At 40.8% G+C, this 20,079-nt stretch overlaps 1 protein-coding gene across 3 annotated transcripts in view; it reads right to left on the bottom strand.

The window, feature by feature from the left end:
- zeb1b (zinc finger E-box binding homeobox 1b) overlaps positions 1–20,079 on the bottom strand; it is a 162,883-nt gene that overhangs the window by 15,088 nt on the left and 127,716 nt on the right. For all 3 annotated transcript variants that reach the window (XR_009809735.1, XM_061921211.1, XM_061921212.1), the window contains exons 6-7: positions 17,227–18,920; positions 2,219–2,381 (exon numbers count right to left, since the gene is read on the bottom strand). Coding sequence is in view for 2 of the 3 variants with exons in the window: in XM_061921211.1 (XP_061777195.1) it covers positions 2,219–2,381; positions 17,227–18,920 (1,857 nt within the window). In the remaining variant the exon portion in view is untranslated. The remainder of the gene's footprint in view (positions 1–2,218; positions 2,382–17,226; positions 18,921–20,079) is intronic.

Genomic DNA, 20,079 nt, shown 5'->3' with positions numbered 1-20,079 from the left:
TGCTGGGTTAAATGTCCGTCCATTTAGAGCTTTCACACGTTCCGTCCATAGCGTTCCTACTTGTATGGATTCTTCATTTGTCACTCCAAGGGACATTTTGTAAGTTTTACAATATAACTAAAACAATTCTTAATAACTAAATAAAGCGTCCCATGTGTGTAGCAGTGTTTTCATACATATTTGTACCTGCTATCGTCATGTAATCAAGCTAGCGTCGTTAGCTTTAGCGAATATGCTAACATATTTGCAAGTGTCTGTGTTAGTATTATTAGTTGCAAAGACATCCTTTTTTGTATTGTTTCACTTTCACAAATTCCTCAGTAAATTCAGCAAAACGTCAGCGTGGAGTTATGGAGTCTGTTTAGCTGATTGGAGAGCTAGCTTGGACAGCTAGGGGGTCCATGACCATGACTTCTGTTTTGTTTGATCACCCGTTTTACTGCCCTGTTACAGACACTGTTTGGAAACAATGACGGTATGTAAATAAACATTTACAGAAGACATGCATACATGTGTGTGTGTGTGTATATATATATATATATATATGTATATGTATATATATATGTTTGTGTGTTTTGAATATAATATATAATGGATTATACTTAAATATTAAGAGCATGTAAACATTCAACTATTTTGTTTACTTCTGTGAAGACATCTTTAAAGTTGTATAATCATTAAGAAATATCAAGCAGCTGAAAGTCAAGAGTTTTGCATTTTTCCCATCATGCCTTGCAATGGATTTAAATGGGTGTAATTTAGATTTTCTTTTTATAGTGATGGGATGATTTAAAAAAATATATTAATAACCACAAAGTTCAGTGAGCAGCGTGTGTTGTGTGTGTTGACTTTTTGTGCTGCTTGAATTTTTTTTTTTTCTGCACCATGACTAGGAAAGGTTGTTTGGACCTGAGTTCCCTACATTGTCCACAAGATGGCAATTGCCAGAATTGATTATGAAAACACCCCACACGGCCAGGTTGCTAACTGAAACTGAACACGTGCCAAATTAAAGATGCTGGCGGGCCGCATGTACATGTACATGTGTCACGATCCGGTATGCGGATCGTTTATTGTTTTGCCGCTTATATGTCTTTGTTCATGTTTAGTTCTGGACTCTGCCGATTCCTTGTGTTTGAGCACTTCCCCGTTTGTTTAGTCACCATGGCAACGTTTTGTGCTCCTCCTCACGGGCTCCTGTCACACCTGTTGTTGATTATTATTTGTGTATTTAAGCCCACCTGATTCCTCAGTTCGTCCTCGGTCCATTACTGGCTTTTCGCAACACGTCACGTTTTGTATCCTTGTGCCCTCGATTATTTTGTGCTAAGTTCCACTTTAGCTTCACGTGCGTGTGGCACGTCGTTTAATCTTTTCTGTTTCCTGCTACGTTTTTAGCATTAGCTTTCCGTGCATTGGCACGCGCTTTGTTTTTCCCTTTTTTTGCACCAGTGTTCTTTTGTTTTATTATATTAAAACGTATTCTTACCTGCAATCCTGCTGACTGGTAGTGTGTGCATCCACGAAGTGCGCCGAACGCGTGACAACATGTACATGTACATCTACATGTACATGTACATGTAGATGTACCCCCCTGGTCGAGGTAGTCTTGCAATTTGCACTCCTCGCAAAGTATGCCACTCACAAAATGCTCCGATGTAAGTTAGGCAAGGCTTTAATTTTGCTAATATACGCTAGTTTGATGCTAATATACGTCGGCTTTGCTATTGACATGCTACCGATTAGCATTAGCGATTTTACATGGCGATTTCAAATGTGTTACTACTAACAGTATGAACACTTTTTAGGTTGCAACAAAAACCAAAAAAAGACACTATGAACCGTCTTGTACCTGCAATTTCCTCATGTGTGATACCAAAAGTAAATGATAATTAATTCTGTATGAAGCCAACTAACTTGCAGCAAAATTAAACATTGAATTTAGTCCAGTGAAAAAGTTGGGTTTTTGTTAGTTTTTTTTAGTAGACTCCAAGCAGGGAAGGTTAGTGTTGTCTCAGCCCAGCTCAGGTCTTGCAGGACCAACGTGTGCTGGCCAACTATTTGTGGGGAAAGGAGGTGAAGAAGAAGGTATTTATCCTCTCAGAGGGTCGGCCTGCACTTGTCAGTCAGTGATAAAGGACTAGTTAGCTGTCAGGGAGGAGGTTGGGGAGTTGAGTCCTACCTGATGGACTGAAGCTGAATAAACATTCCTCCCTACCTGTGTGCTCGTATTTGTGTCTGAGCAGCGAGCTGCTCTTCTGGAAGATCTTGTCACACAGGTCACAGGCGTACATGCCGCTCTCCGTCTTCTTCATCTTCTTCCTCAGGGGACCCGAGTCCGAGTCCTCCATGCCCTCCGAGCTCGTGTCCTGCTTCTCCTCCTGACGTGGCGGGAAAAGCACAAAATGATTTTTTAAATGGAGTCCGAAAAAGGGGGGAAATAGGCACCGTAAATTCTGGACTAGAAGCCGTTACTTTTTGCCTCCACTTTGAACCATGCGGCTTATGAAACGGTGCAGCTGATTGATGGATTTTCCTTGCTCATGACTACAATGTTTTGCATTCAATACTTTGCATCAAACTTTAGCAGCGGACTGAAATAGTGTGTTATTTTTTGTGCATCTTTTGGACTAGTTTGCTCACTGCAAGTAATGCGGGTTGAAAATAAACTTCCGGTTTTAATGCCTTGAACCGGAAGTCGCTTGGATTCTTCATTCAACACCACAAACAGTTTTACAATACAACTAAATCAATTCTTAGTTACTAAAGTGTTTTACTGTTTGACGTCTGTAGGAGTTATCATGAATTGATGAAGGTGGACCCCGACTTAAACAAGTTGAAAAACGTATTACCATTTAGTGCTCAATTCTGTACTGTGCAATCTACTAATACAAGTTTTAATCAATTAGTGTTTTCATGCGTATTTGTACGTGCTATCGTAATGTGCTCAAGCTAGCGTTGTTAGCGATAGCTAATATGCCAACACTTTTATGAGTGTCTGTGTCACTATTATTAACTTAAAATGGCATTCTTTGTGCTACTGTGCCATCTTTTGGACTAGTTTGCTCACTGCTAGTAATGCGGGTTGAATATATACTTCCGGTTTTAATGCCTTGAACCGGAAGTCGCATGGATTCTTCACTCATCACCACTAGCAGTTTTACAATATAACTTAAACAATTCTCACCTACTAAAGTGTCCACTGTCTGATGTCTGTAGGAGTGTTTTCATGCATATTTGTACCTGCTATCGTGATGTAATCAAGCTAGCGTTGTTAGCAATAGCTAATATGCTAACACTTTTATGAGTGTCTGTGTCACTATTATTAACTTAAAATGGCCTCCTTTGTGCTACTGTGCCATCTTTTGGACAAGTTTGCCCACTGCTAGTAATGCGGGTTGAATATATACTTCCGGTTTTAATGCCTTGAACCGGAAGTTGCATGGATTCTTCACTCATCACCACTAGCAGTTTTACAATATAACTTAAACAATTCTCACCTACTAAAGTGTCCACTGTCTGATGTCTGTAGGAGTGTTTTCATGCATATTTGTACCTGCTATCGTAATGTGCTCAAGCTAGCGTTGTTAGCGATAGCTAATATGCTAACACTTTTATGAGTATCTGTGTCACTATTATTAACTTAAAATGGCATTCTTTGTGCTACTGTGCCATCTTTTGGACTAGTTTGCCCACTGCTAGTAATGCGGGTTGAATATATACTTCCGGTTTTAATGCCTTGAACCGGAAGTCGCATGGATTCTTCACTCATCACCACTAGCAGTTTTACAATATAACTAAAGCAATTCTTAGTGGTGTCTGTAGGAGTGTTATCATGCATATTTGTACGTGCTATCGTGATGTAATCAAGCTAGCGTTGTTAGCATTAGCTAATATGCTAACAGTTTTATGAGTGTCTGTGTCACTATTAACTTAAAATGGCCTCCTTTGTGCTACTGTGCCATCTTTTGGACAAGTTTGCCCACTGCTGGTAATGCGGGTTGAATATATACTTCCGGTTTTAATGCCTTGAACCGGAAGTCGCATGGATTCTTCACTCATCACCACTAGCAGTTTTACAATATAACTTAAACAATTCTCACCTACTAAAGTGTCCACTGTCTGATGTCTGTAGGAGTGTTTTCATGCATATTTGTACGTGCTATCGTGATGTAATCAAGCTAGCGTTGTTAGCATTAGCTAATATGCTAACACTTTTATGAGTGTCTGTGTCACTATTATTAACTTAAAATGGCATTCTTTGTGCTACTGTGCCATCTTTTGGACAAGTTTGCTCACTGCTAGTAATGCGGGTTGAATATATACTTCCGGTTTTAATGCCTTGAACCGGAAGTCGCATGGATTCTTCACTCATCACCACTAGCAGTTTTACAATATAACTTAAACAATTCTCACCTACTAAAGTGTCCACTGTCTGATGTCTGTAGGAGTGTTATCATGCATATTTGTACCTGCTATCATGATGTAATCAAGCCAGCGTTGTTAGCATTAGCTAATATGCTAACACTTTTATGAGTGTCTGTGTCACTAGTAACTTAAAATGGCATTCTTTGTGCTACTGTGCCATCTTTTGGACTAGTTTGCTCACTGCTAGTAATGCGGGTTGAATATAAACTTCCGGTTTTAATGCCTTGAACCGGAAGTCGCATGGATTCTTCACTCATCACCACTAGGAGTTTTACAATATAACTTAAACAATTCTCACCTACTAAAGTGTCCACTGTCCTGATGTCTGTAGGAGTGTTTTCATGCATATTTGTACCTGCTATCGTGATGTAATCAAGCTAGCGTTGTTAGCATTAGCTAATATGCTAACACTTTTATGAGTATCTGTGTCACTATTATTAACTTACCATGACATTCTTTGTGCTACTGTGCCATCTTTTGGACTAGTTTGCTCACTGCTAATAATGCGGGTTATATATATACTTCCGGTTTTAATGCCTTGAACCGGAAGTCGCATGGATTCTTCACTCATCACTCCTAGCAGTTTTACAATATAACTTAAACAATTCTCACCTACTAAAGTGTCCACTGTCTGATGTCTGTAGGAGTGTTTTCATGCATATTTGTACCTGCTATCGTGATGTAATCAAGCTAGCGTTGGTAGCAATAGCTAATATGCTAACCGTTTTATGAGTGTCTGTGTCACTATTATTAACTTAAAATGGCATTCTTTGTGCTACTGTGCCATCTTTTGGACTAGTTTGCTCACTGCAGGTAATGCGGGTTGAATATATACTTCCGGTTTTAATGCCTTGAACCGGAAGTCGCATGGATTCTTCACTCATCACCACTAGCAGTTTTACAATATAACTTAAACAATTCTCACCTATTAAAGTGTCCAGTCTGATGTCTGTAGGAGTGTTTTCATGCATATTTGTACCTGCTATCGTGATGTAATCAAGCTAGCGTTGTTAGCATTAGCTAATATGCTAACACTTTTATGAGTGTCTGTGTCACTATTATTAACTTACCATGACATTCTTTGTGCTACTGTGCCATCTTTTGGACTAGTTTGCTCACTGCTAATAATGCGGGTTATATATATACTTCCGGTTTTAATGCCTTGAACCGGAAGTCGCATGGATTCTTCACTCATCACTCCTAGCAGTTTTACAATATAACTTAAACAATTCTCACCTACTAAAGTGTCCACTGTCTGATGTCTGTAGGAGTGTTTTCATGCATATTTGTACCTGCTATCGTGATGTAATCAAGCTAGCGTTGGTAGCAATAGCTAATATGCTAACCGTTTTATGAGTGTCTGTGTCACTATTATTAACTTAAAATGGCATTCTTTGTGCTACTGTGCCATCTTTTGGACAAGTTTGCTCACTGCAGGTAATGCGGGTTGAATATATACTTCCGGTTTTAATGCCTTGAACCGGAAGTCGCATGGATTCTTCACTCATCACCACTAGCAGTTTTACAATATAACTTAAACAATTCTCACCTATTAAAGTGTCCAGTCTGATGTCTGTAGGAGTGTTTTCATGCATATTTGTACCTGCTATCGTGATGTAATCAAGCTAGCGTTGTTAGCATTAGCTAATATGCTAACACTTTTATGAGTGTCTGTGTCACTATTATTAACTTACCATGACATTCTTTGTGCTACTGTGCCATCTTTTGGACTAGTTTGCCCACTGCTAGTAATGCGGGTTGAATATATACTTCCGGTTTTAATGCCTTGAACCGGAAGTCGCATGGATTCTTCACTCATCACCACTAGCAGTTTTACAATATAACTTAAACAATTCTCACCTACTAAAGTGTCCACTGTCTGATGTCTGTAGGAGTGTTTTCATGCATATTTGTACCTGCTATCGTGATGTAATCAAGCTAGCGTTGTTAGCAATAGCTAATATGCTAACAGTTTTATGAGTGTCTGTGTCACTATTAACTTAAAATGGCCTCCTTTGTGCTACTGTGCCATCTTTTGGACAAGTTTGCTCACTGCAGGTAATGCGGGTTGAATATATACTTACGGTTTTAATGCCTTGAACCGGAAGTCGCATGGATTCTTCACTCATCACCACTAGCAGTTTTACAATATAACTTAAACAATTCTCACCTACTAAAGTGTCCACTGTCTGATGTCTGTAGGAGTGTTTTCATGCATATTTGTACCTGCTATCGTGATGTAATCAAGCTAGCGTTGTTAGCGATAGCTAATATGCTAACACTTTTATGAGTGTCTGTGTCACTAGTAACTTAAAATGGCATTCTTTGTGCTACTGTGCCATCTTTTGGACAAGTTTGCCCACTGCAGGTAATGCAGGTTGAATATATACTTCCGGTTTTAATGCCTTGAACCGGAAGTCGCATGGATTCTTCACTCATCACCACTAGCAGTTTTACAATATAACTTAAACAATTCTCACCTACTAAAGTGTCCACTGTCTGATGTCTGTAAGAGTGTTTTCATGCATATTTGTACCTGCTATCGTGATGTAATCAAGCTAGCGTTGTTAGCGATAGCTAATATGCTAACACTTTTATGAGTATCTGTGTCACTATTATTAACTTAAAATGGCATTCTTTGTGCTACTGTGCCATCTTTTGGACAAGTTTGCCCACTGCAGGTAATACGGGTTGAATATATACTTCCGGTTTTAATGCCTTGAACCGGAAGTCGCATGGATTCTTCACTCATCACCACTAGCAGTTTTACAATATAACTTAAACAATTCTCACCTACTAAAGTGTCCACTGTCTGATGTCTGTAGGAGTGTTTTCATGTATATTTGTACCTGCTATCGTGATGTAATCAAGCTAGCGTTGTTAGCATTAGCTAATATGCTAACACTTTTATGAGTGTCTCTGCCACTATTATTAACTTAAAATGGCATTATTTGTGCTACTGTGCCATCTTTTGGACTAGTTTGCTCACTGCTAGTAATGCGGGTTGAATATATACTTCCGGTTTTAATGCCTTGAACCGGAAGTCGCATGGATTTTTCACTCATCACCACTAGCAGTTTTACAATACAACTTAAACAATTCTCACCTACTAAAGTGTCCACTGTCTGATGTCTGTAGGAGTGTTTTCATGTATATTTGTACCTGCTATCGTGATGTAATCAAGCTAGCGTTGTTAGCATTAGCTAATATGCTAACACTTTTATGAGTGTCTCTGCCACTATTATTAACTTAAAATGGCATTATTTGTGCTACTGTGCCATCTTTTGGACTAGTTTGCTCACTGCTAGTAATGCGGGTTGAATATATACTTCCGGTTTTAATGCCTTGAACCGGAAGTCACATGGATTCTTCACTCATCACCACTAGCAGTTTTACAATATAACTTAAACAATTCTCACCTACTAAAGTGTCCACTGTCTGATGTCTGTAGGAGTGTTTTCATGCATATTTGTACCTGCTATCGTGATGTAATCAAGCTAGCGTTGTTAGCATTAGCTAATATGCCAACACTTTTATGAGTGTCTGTGTCACTATTATTAACTTAAAATGGCATTCTTTGTGCTACTGTGCCATCTTTTGGACAAGTTTGCCCACTGCTAGTAATGCGGGTTGAATATATACTTCCGGTTTTAATGCCTTGAACCGGAAGTCGCATGGATTCTTCACTCATCACCACTAGCAGTTTTACAATATAACTTAAACAATTCTCACCTACTAAAGTGTCCACTGTCTGATGTCTGTAGGAGTGTTTTCATGCATATTTGTACCTGCTATCGTAATGTAATCAAGCTAGCGTTGTTAGCATTAGCTAATATGCTAACAGTTTTATGAGTGTCTGTGCCACTATTATTAACTTAAAATGGCATTCTTTGTGCTACTGTGCCATCTTTTGGACAAGTTTGCCCACTGCTAGTAATGCGGGTTGAATATATACTTCCGGTTTTAATGCCTTGAACCGGAAGTTGCATGGATTCTTCACTCATCACCACTAGCAGTTTTACAATATAACTAAAGTAATTCTTAGTTGTGTCTGTAGGAGTGTTATCATGCATATTTGTTCCTGCTATCATAATGTGATGACACTAGCACGGTTAGCATTAGCTACTACAAATGTCTGTGTTAGTATTATTAGCTTACAACGGCATTTTTTTTGTATTATTTCAATTTGACAAATTCCTAAGTAAATTCACCAAAACGTCACCGTGGAGTTTTTGAGTCTGTTAGGGTTGTGTTTTGTCTGATCAGCCGTTTTACTGTCTTGTTACAGACACAGTTTGGAAACAAAGCAGGTAAATAAACATTTACAGAACCCTACCGTGTAAATACCGTATTTCCTTGAATTGCCGCCAGGTATATAGTATGCGCCTGCCTAGAATTACTGCCGGGTCAAACTCGTTTCGCAAAATATTATTTTTATTAGCGCATGCCTAGAATTTCCACCGGGTCAAACTCGTCACGTCACGAGTGACACTTCAGCTGTCATCATTTTCAAAATGGAGGAGGCTGATTTCAATCATTTTAAATGGCATAAAGGGAAGAAGATTAAGAGCTATTCAGTAGGATTTAAGCTCCAAGCTATTGAATATGCTAAAAAGAACAGTAAGCAGCTATGTTTTATTAATATACCGTAGCTGGGTGTGTCAAATATGAGTCATTAAATGACTACCCCCTCCTGGTGGTAGAGGGCGCTAGTGATCCTTCTTGCGACTACTCGGCTGCAGAAGAAGTGACAACAATCGTTTATTTTTTTCCTCTCGCTTGCACTTTTAACATGGAGGATTACATATCTAAAATAGTTTTCTAAACTGGACTTTCAATCGAAGCAGGAGGTATTAAAGAAAGATCTCCATCGAGATAGAGAGACTTTTAAAACTGAAGAAAGATAAGGAAGACTTCTATAAACAAGTTATCGATGCTTTTGATCAGAAGGAGCTGCACATGGACTTCATTTATAAGTAAAGGTAAGACCATTTAAATGTGCTTTTCATGATGGTATCCTTACATCACACTCAAATTTTTAAGCGCAGGCCAAAATTTACCGCATGCCCTTGGTAAGCGCAGGAGTGAGAAGAGGTTTTAAATTAATTAGCGTCCCGGCAGCAATTCAAGGAAATACGGTACATGAACATTTACAGAATCCTAAGGTGGACATAAGTCATTCCACAACCTGCGCCTTATAGTCCGGTGCGACTTATATATGGAAAATGTTCTTTCCCTGTGAAATGCTGTGGTTGCAACTTAAGTGGCGGTGCATTCTCCAGTGGTCCAGCGCCACTGCTAAAGTACTTGCTGACTGTGTTGGAGCTGGCACGGGATCAATTCCCCACCCTGCGGTGGAGTAAATCAAGGAAGCAGGCGTATAAAAAGGCTTCCATCAAATCAATAAAGAGCTTCTGCAGTAAAGTGGCGCATTGTGGAAGATCTCCATCCATCATGCCGACCATTAAAGTCTCTGTTCAATGAATAGCCATCATCAAGGTCATTATTTATTTCTTTATACATTTCTAGATATCAAGCATCCCATTGGAGCCCGTGTCGTGTTCCAGCCATCTTCAACAAGTCCATCAACACAAATCAGGACGTGCTTAAAAACGGTCAAGGCTGACCCGCTGGAAGGAACCCAGATAGCTACTTACGGTAATGCACACTCAAGAAAAAAAAGGGGAAATGAAGTTTGTGTTGGAGTGACACTCTGTCATCTGGTGGGATGTCACAACCAACGCTGGTTTTATAGGCAAAAATATGAAGAACTGAACTGATTCTCCACAACTCCTAGAATTACTAACACTAGCAACTAAAGCAACAGCAGTAACATTCAACTTCTGTTGTTCAAAGATGGATAGCATCCTAGCTTGGGAGCTCTGTCAAGTCCGCTAGCTGGCAAGTAAGTTAGCACGTTAGCTTTGAGAAAACCGCTTGTAGTACAATCCTACGACCAGTGCCTTCATGAAGACCTGCATCTCAAACACTGACTTCAGGTCCTTGGACCACGTCAAGGTGGTGCTCTGGTCAGAGCACTGCATAAAAATGTGGGACTTTGCATGAATTTGGCTCGACAGACCGTCTTCGGCCACTTTCTGTTTATCTACAATGCTACATGCTAACGTATCATTACATTTGTCAGTCTACTTGGCGTTTTACTCTAGCCACCATTGCTGTAAATCCTAGGAACTGATTAAACGTAGTCAGAAGTAAATCCTTTTGTATATTTTCTAACAGACCGAGACTGGTTTCTGACCCAGACTTCATGTCTGGCTGCAGTTTTCACCAGTAGTTTTTTTTGGCACCAAACACACAAGTGAAGTACATCTTCAAATAAAGCTGGAAGTTTTTGTAGTGCAGGTACACACATTTATGGGCTGTAGCGCTTTACTATGTGTGAAATGACACCCAAAGGGTCTCCAAATTAAATGTCAGTACCTTTTGGTGCTGGTCTGTTAGCAGTAAGAACCGCACCATAGCAGCAATGGAATAAGAACAACAAACTTTGAATTCACACCGATCCTTCAATCTGTTTTGCGTTTCTTTCCTGTTGTCTTTCTGTCAACCGAGCCAACCCAAGTATGGTTAAGTAAACCTGATCTGGAATAAGAACAACAATCTTTGAATTCAGACCGATCCTTCAATCTGTTTTGCGTTTCTTTCCTGTAGTCTTTCTGTCAACCGAGCCAACCCAGGTATGGTTAAGTAATCCTGATCTGGAATAAGAACAACAATCTTTGAATTCAGATCGATCCTTCAATCTGTTTTGCGTTTCTTTCGTGTTGTCTTTCTGTCAAACGAACCAACCCAGGTATGGTTTAGTAATCCTGATCTGGAATAAGAACAACAATCTTTGAATTCACACCGATCCTTCAATCTGTTTTGCGTTTCTTTCCTGTTGTCTTTCTGTCAACCGAGCCAACCCAAGTATGGTTAAGTAATCCTGATCTGGAATAAGAACAACAATCTTTGAATTCAGACCAATCCTTCAATCCGTTTTTGCGTTTCTTTCGTGTTGTCTTTCTGTCAAACGAACCAACCCAGGTATGGTTTAGTAAACCTGATCTGGAATACCAACAACAATCTTTGAATTCACACCGATCCTTCAATCTATTTTCCGTTTCTTTCCTGTTGTCTTTCTGTCAACCGAGCCAACCCAAGTATGGTTAAGTAATCCTGATCTGGAATAAGAACAACAATCTTTGAATTCAGACCGATCCTTCAATCCGTTTTTGCGTTTCTTTCGTGTTGTCTTTCTGCTAACCTGATCTGGAATAAGAACAACAATCTTTGAATTCAGATCCATCCTTAATCTGTTTTGTGTTTCTTTCCTGTAGTCTTTCTGTCAAACGAACCAACCCAGGTATGATATAGTAAACCTAATCTGGAATAACAACAATCTTTGAATTCAGACCGATCCTTCAATCCGTTTTTGCGTTTCTTTCGTGTTGTCTTTCTGTCAACCGAGCCAACCCAGGTATGGTTTAGTAAGCCTGATCTGGAATACCAACAACAATCTTTGAATTCACACCGATCCTTCAATCTGTTTTGCGTTTCTTTCCTGTAGTCTTTCTGTCAAACGAACCAACCCAGGTATGGTTTAGTAAACCTGATCTGGAATTCTTTGAATTCAGACCAATCCTTCAATCCGTTTTTGCGTTTCTTTCGTGTTGTCTTTCTGCTAACCTGATCTGGAATAAGAACAACAAACTTTGAATTCAGACCGATCCTTCAATCTGTTTTGCGTTTCTTTCCTGTAGTCTTTCTGTCAAACGAACCAACCCAGGTATGATATAGTAAACCTAATCTGGAATAACAACAATCTTTGAATTCAGACCGATCCTTCAATCCGTTTTTGCGTTTCTTTCGTGTTGTCTTTCTGTCAACCGAGCCAACCCAGGTATGGTTTAGTAAGCCTGATCTGGAATAAGAACAACAATCTTTGAATTCACACCGATCCTTCAATCTGTTTTGCGTTTCTTTCCTGTTGTCTTTCTGTCAACCGAGCCAACCCAAGTATGGTTAAGTAATCCTGATCTGGAATAAGAACAACAATCTTTGAATTCAGACCAATCCTTCAATCCGTTTTTGCGTTTCTTTCGTGTTGTCTTTCTGTCAAACGAACCAACCCAGGTATGGTTTAGTAAACCTGATCTGGAATACCAACAACAATCTTTGAATTCACACCGATCCTTCAATCTATTTTCCGTTTCTTTCCTGTTGTCTTTCTGTCAACCGAGCCAACCCAAGTATGGTTAAGTAATCCTGATCTGGAATAAGAACAACAATCTTTGAATTCAGACCGATCCTTCAATCCGTTTTTGCGTTTCTTTCGTGTTGTCTTTCTGCTAACCTGATCTGGAATAAGAACAACAATCTTTGAATTCAGATCCATCCTTAATCTGTTTTGTGTTTCTTTCCTGTAGTCTTTCTGTCAAACGAACCAACCCAGGTATGATATAGTAAACCTAATCTGGAATAACAACAATCTTTGAATTCAGACCGATCCTTCAATCCGTTTTTGCGTTTTTTTCGTGTTGTCTTTCTGTCAACCGAGCCAACCCAGGTATGGTTTAGTAAGCCTGATCTGGAATACCAACAACAATCTTTGAATTCACACCGATCCTTCAATCTGTTTTGCGTTTCTTTCCTGTAGTCTTTCTGTCAAACGAACCAACCCAGGTATGGTTTAGTAAACCTGATCTGGAATTCTTTGAATTCAGACCAATCCTTCAATCCGTTTTTGCGTTTCTTTCGTGTTGTCTTTCTGCTAACCTGATCTGGAATAAGAACAACAAACTTTGAATTCAGACCGATCCTTCAATCTGTTTTGCGTTTCTTTCCTGTAGTCTTTCTGTCAAACGAACCAACCCAGGTATGATATAGTAAACCTAATCTGGAATAACAACAATCTTTGAATTCAGACCGATCCTTCAATCCGTTTTTGCGTTTCTTTCGTGTTGTCTTTCTGTCAACCGAGCCAACCCAGGTATGGTTTAGTAAGCCTGATCTGGAATACCAACAACAATCTTTGAATTCACACCGATCCTTCAATCTGTTTTGCGTTTCTTTCCTGTAGTCTTTCTGTCAAACGAACCAACCCAGGTATGGTTTAGTAAACCTGATCTGGAATAAGAACAACAATCTTTGAATTCAGACCAATCCTTCAATCCGTTTTTGCGTTTCTTTCGTGTTGTCTTTCTGCTAACCTGATCTGGAATAAGAACAACAAACTTTGAATTCAGACCGATCCTTCAATCTGTTTTGCGTTTCTTTCCTGTAGTCTTTCTGTCAAACGAACCAACCCAGGTATGATATAGTAAACCTAATCTGGAATAACAACAATCTTTGAATTCAGACCGATCCTTCAATCCGTTTTTGCGTTTCTTTCGTGTTGTCTTTCTGTCAACCGAGCCAACCCAGGTATGGTTTAGTAAGCCTGATCTGGAATACCAACAACAATCTTTGAATTCACACCGATCCTTCAATCTGTTTTGCGTTTCTTTCCTGTAGTCTTTCTGTCAAACGAACCAACCCAGGTATGGTTTAGTAAACCTGATCTGGAATTCTTTGAATTCAGACCAATCCTTCAATCCGTTTTTGCGTTTCTTTCGTGTTGTCTTTCTGCTAACCTGATCTGGAATAAGAACAACAAACTTTGAATTCAGACCGATCCTTCAATCTGTTTTGCGTTTCTTTCCTGTAGTCTTTCTGTCAAACGAACCAACCCAGGTATGATATAGTAAACCTGATCTGGAATAACAACAATCTTTGAATTCACACCGATCCTTCAATCTGTTTTGCGTTTCTTTCCTGTTGTCTTTCTGTCAAACGAACCAACCCAGGTATGGTTTAGTAAACCTGATCTGGAATTCTTTGAATTCAGACCAATCCTTCAATCCGTTTTTGCGTTTCTTTCGTGTTGTCTTTCTGCTAACCTGATCTGGAATAAGAACAACAAACTTTGAATTCAGACCGATCCTTCAATCTGTTTTGCGTTTCTTTCCTGTAGTCTTTCTGTCAAACGAACCAACCCAGGTATGATATAGTAAACCTAATCTGGAATAACAACAATCTTTGAATTCAGACCGATCCTTCAATCCGTTTTTGCGTTTCTTTCGTGTTGTCTTTCTGTCAACCGAGCCAACCCAGGTATGGTTTAGTAAGCCTGATCTGGAATACCAACAACAATCTTTGAATTCACACCGATCCTTCAATCTGTTTTGCGTTTCTTTCCTGTAGTCTTTCTGTCAAACGAACCAACCCAGGTATGGTTTAGTAAACCTGATCTGGAATAAGAACAACAATCTTTGAATTCAGACCAATCCTTCAATCCATTTTTGCGTTTCTTTCGTGTTGTCTTTCTGCTAACCTGATCTGGAATAAGAACAACAAACTTTGAATTCAGACCGATCCTTCAATCTGTTTTGCGTTTCTTTCCTGTAGTCTTTCTGTCAAACGAACCAACCCAGGTATGATATAGTAAACCTGATCTGGAATAACAACAATCTTTGAATTCACACCGATCCTTCAATCTGTTTTGCGTTTCTTTCCTGTTGTCTTTCTGTCAACCGAGCCAACCCAAGTATGGTTAAGTAATCCTGATCTGGAATAAGAACAACAATCTTTGAATTCAGACCGATCCTTCAATCCGTTTTTGCGTTTCTTTCGTGTTGTCTTTCTGCTAACCTGATCTGGAATAAGAACAACAAACTTTGAATTCAGACCGATCCTTCAATCTGTTTTGCGTTTCTTTCCTGTAGTCTTTCTGTCAAACGAACCAACCCAGGTATGGTTTAGTAAACCTAATCTGGAATAACAACAATCTTTGAATTCACACCGATCCTTCAATCTGTTTTGCGTTTCTTTCCTGTTGTCTTTCTGTCAAATGAGCCAACCCAAGTATGGTTAAGTAATCCTGATCTGGAATAAGAACAACAATCTTTGAATTCAGACCGATCCTTCAATCCGTTTTTGCGTTTCTTTCGTGTTGTCTTTCTGCTAACCTGATCTGGAATAAGAACAACAATCTTTGAATTCAGACCGATCCTTAATCTGTTTTGTGTTTCTTTCCTGTAGTCTTTCTGTCAAACGAACCAACCCAGGTATGGTTTAGTAAACCTGATCTGGAATACCAACAACAATCTTTGAATTCACACCGATCCTTCAATCTATTTTGCGTTTCTTTCCTGTTGTCTTTCTGTCAACCGAGCCAACCCAAGTATGGTTAAGTAATCCTGATCTGGAATAAGAACAACAATCTTTGAATTCAGACCGATCCTTCAATCCATTTTTGCGTTTCTTTCGTGGTGTCTTTCTGCTAACCTGATCTGGAATAAGAACAACAAACTTTGAATTCAGACCGATCCTTCAATCTGTTTTGCGTTTCTTTCCTGTAGTCTTTCTGTCAAACAAACCAACCCAGGTATGGTTAAGTAATCCTGATCTGGAATAAGAACAACAATCTTTGAATTCAGACCGATCCTTCAATCCGTTTTTGCGTTTCTTTCGTGTTGTCTTTCTGCTAACCTGATCTGGAATAAGAACAACAATCTTTGAATTCAGATCCATCCTTAATCTGTTTTGTGTTTCTTTCCTGTAGTCTTTCTGTCAAACGAACCAACCCAGGTATGATATAGTAGACCTAATCTGGAATAACAACAATCTTTGAATTCAGACCAATCCTTCAATCTGTTTTGCGTTTCTTTCCTGTAGTCTTTCTGTCAAACAAACCAACCCAGGTATGGTTTAGTAAACCTAATCTGGAATAAGAACAAAAATCTTTGAATTTAGACCGATCCTTCAATCCGTTTTTGCGTTTCTTTCCTGTAGTCTTTCTTCCAACCTGATGTGGGTTGGTTTGGTTAAGCAAACCTGATCTGGAATAAGAACAACAATCTTTGAATTCAAACCAATCCCTAATCTGTTTTGTGTTCTTTTCCGTTTTGTGTTCTTTTCTGTTTTGCGTTTCTTTCCTGTAGTCTTTATATCAACCGAACCAACCCAGGTATGGTTTAGTAAATCTGATCTGGAATAACAACAACAATCTTGTAAATTCAGACCGACCGATGTGAAAATTAAATATTTGACCTCACAATTTGTAGCACCCATCGGACGCCATATTAGCCAGTGGTACGGCTCGTAGTCGCTTGATTTGAGTGAAAGTGGCGAGCAAACCATAGCTTCTGAAGTCTGCCGACCTCGTCTCAGGAGATCTCGTTTGTATTTAAATATCCTTCTTGAAAATGGCCTTGCAAATACATATCTGCCTCCTAATCAACATTTTGCTCTCCCTTCTTTGTGGGTTACAAACGTGAGATTTATCTGCTGGCCGGGTATGGCTCCGGTGACACTTCCTGCGTTTGCAAATCAACACTTGTGATTGGATACTCACTCGGGAATGACAAGTGAGTATCCAATCACGGTCACGTTTATCGTAAGGCTACCTCGATGGGCTACTGTCAACAACTTATCTGATTGCCTATGGCAATTATCAATCAACTGTATGTGTCCGTTCCCTTACAGTGCACAGACTCAGATCTGGTTTAGTAAACCTGATCTGTAGTAAGAACAACAATCTTTGAATTCAGACCAATCCTTCAATCCGTTTTGCGTTTCTTTCCTGTCGTCTTTCTGTCAACCAAACCAACTCAGATCTGGTTTAGTAAACCTGATCTGGAGTAAGAACAACAATCTTCAAATTCCTGTAGACTGTCAACCGAACCAACCCAGATCAGGTTTAGTACTTTGTTACATTGCATTCTCCCAAGGTAAATATGTGAAGATGTGACTAACCTTGATCCCGTTGAGGTGGATGGTCTTTTCCGTCAGGGTCCCAGCAGGACTGGTAGCGGTAGTGGTATAGGTGTAAGCCAGCTGAGGGATGAGGATAGTCTGTTTGTTGGTGGTGGTCAGGGCCCTTAGACATTGCATACGGCTCTGGTCAGCAATCGCCACCAGCGTGGGAAGTTGAGTGGTTACAATATTGAGGGGGTTGGCACTTGGCGGGCTGGTGTACAGTGCGAGGGGGCCGGAGCCCAAGGGGGAGAGTGGCGAGGCGTCTTTCTTTGTGCAAGTTAAGTTCAGAGGTTCTTCCTGAATGGTGCGTACAGAGGAAAGTGAGAGGTGATTGCGGGTTTGAACAGTCTCCGTTTCCTCTTTGTCAGGCTTTGGCAGCGACAGGTCTAGGGGTGCATCGGTGCCCTGGGGCGTCTGGTCTTTAAGGAGACCGTCGTCTCTCAGGGTTAGTGGTGAGGGAGAGACTGGAGAGCTGTGGGCGCCGTTTTGCTCAGCCGGGGTTGCTTCTGTGGGACTGTCGTGAGGCTCAGAAGGACTCACGGAGGCCACGCCTTTCCCCTGGACCAGAGACACCACACTGCTGGAATCGTAGGCATCGTCTTCCTCGGAAGGAGGCGTCGGGGCACCGAGTGATATTTGACCCTGCTGCATTTTGTCAAACCACCTTTTGACCACATGGATTGGGAGGTTGACAGAGTCTGCGATTTTGTCCATCTCGTCCTTGGTGGGCTCTCTGTTTAAGGCAAAGTAGGCCTTCAACAGGGACAGGATGTTCTTGGGCTGGTTGCAAAATCCCCCCTGTGACAGTAGCGCGGTAACGGCAGACTCTCCGTTCAGCCTGAGAGCGTCTTTCTTGCAGTGTTTGAGGGCATGCAGGTCTTCCAGCCCGGCCGGACAGTTCTCACACAGGAGACAAGTCTTAGTGGTTTGATCCTCTTCTTTCATCTCAGTCCCCCTCGCGCCCCTGACGGTCAGGTCCTCAGGGAGTTTCTGAAACTTCAACGACTCAGCGGTCGGGAATGGCTCCGACTCCTTCTTAATGTTCTGCGCCATGATCTGTCCCTGGCTGGGGTCCAGGTTGTAGTTGATGATGATTTTGGCATTTCCGTCCTGACCCACAATGGGCAAGCTGATGGCTGAGATGAGCTGCTGCTGGGACGGGTGGATGGTTCCAGTGGTTAACCCCAAGTTGGCCTGCTGACCCTGGCCCTTGCCGCTGCTTTCCAGGACCTGGCGAATCACGTTGCCGTCCACCGCCACTTTGAGGGCGTTCTGCAGGTCGGCTATGTTGATGCTGATGGGCGACATCAGCCCCACGGTGGGGAGGACCACGGCCTGCACCGTGCCCTGCAGAGGAGTCGCGGCCCCGCCGTTGTACATCCCGCCATTCATGCCCACCAGAGTCGGTTTGTATTCGTAGTCCAGCGGCTCGCTCTTGATCTGGTTTAGGGGCAGCTGCTCCTGGAGGGGCTTGCTGTGCTCCAGCTTCTCGCGGATTTGGGCGCGCAGGGCGCCCGGCGAAGTGGGAAGGATGGCGGCCGGGGCCTGGGCCTGGGTCTTGCCGCCGCTCAGACGTTGCCGGCTGTTAACCGAGACCAGGCTGATGCATTTCTTGCTGCTGATGTGCGAGCTGTACGAGCCCGAGTGGGAGAAGCGCTTCTTGCAGTTGGAGCACTCGTAGGGTTTCTCTCCTGCGCGGACAAAGGAGTCGAAGATAGGATTATTTTCACACAGTCGCTGCAGGGTTGCTTTGCCAAGGCTGAAAGTGCAGAAATTTGCGGCTGCTTTTTCAGAAAGTTCCGGCAAAAATTTGGATAGTTTGAGCTGTATTTTTTGTTAAATAACTTGCGATTTATTAATTTGTGTCTCCATAACAAAAGCTTTCTTTTTCTGGACACAGAATTGTGAGAACTTTTCAGTTTGTATTTTGTGAACAAATTGAGTTTTTTTTGAGTAAAATTTGTTTAAAATGCGGTGTTTTAAATGCAATTAAATTGAGCGCAGAAAAATATGTTTTTCAAAACTCACCTCATTGGTTGCTTCTGTCTTCATTTACAGGAAGTCAATCTTCAGTTTTAAAGTAACAAATATTTGCACAGAATTTTTTTGCAAAAAATTTTAAAACACTGAATTGTTTTACACAGAATTTTTAACACTTTTTATTTAATCATCCATCCATCCATTTTCTACCGCTTATTCCCTTACGGGGTTGCGGGGGGCGCTGGCGCCTATCTCAGCTACAATCGGGCGGAAGGCGGGGTACACCCTGGACAAGTCGCCACCTCATCGCAGGGACAACACAGATAGACAGACAACATTCACACAATTATTTATATAGCCCTAAATCACTAGTGTCTCAAAGGGCTGCACAAACCACAACACAAACCGTTTGTATTTAATTGACCATAAATTCCGGACTACAAAGCCACTACTTCATGTCTACACTTTGAACGTCGCGGCTAATTTTAAAGATTTGTCTTCGCTAACAAAAATAACATTTTGTGTTCAATAGTTTTCATTAAACCCAAGCAGAGATGCTGAAAATGTGTGTTATTGTTTGTGCTATGGCGCCATCTTTTGGACAAGTTCACTCACTGCAGGGGCTGATGTGTCCTTCCATTTAGTGCTTGCGACCGGAAGTAAAAGTGCTGTCACCTCTTCCGGCCATCCATAGCGTCTCTACTCATATGGATTCTTCAGTCTTCACTCCAAGCAATGTTTAGAAGTTTTTACAATATAACTAATAGGATTTTTACTAAACCATCCCATGTGTGATGTCTGAATATATTGAAGTATCTGTGTATGTATGTATATATATATATATATATATATATATATATATATATATAT

Source organism: Nerophis ophidion, linkage group LG15 (assembly GCF_033978795.1).
Source record: "Nerophis ophidion isolate RoL-2023_Sa linkage group LG15, RoL_Noph_v1.0, whole genome shotgun sequence".
NCBI lineage: Eukaryota > Metazoa > Chordata > Actinopteri > Syngnathiformes > Syngnathidae > Nerophis > Nerophis ophidion.
This window is presented reverse-complemented; position numbering and strand designations above follow the sequence as displayed.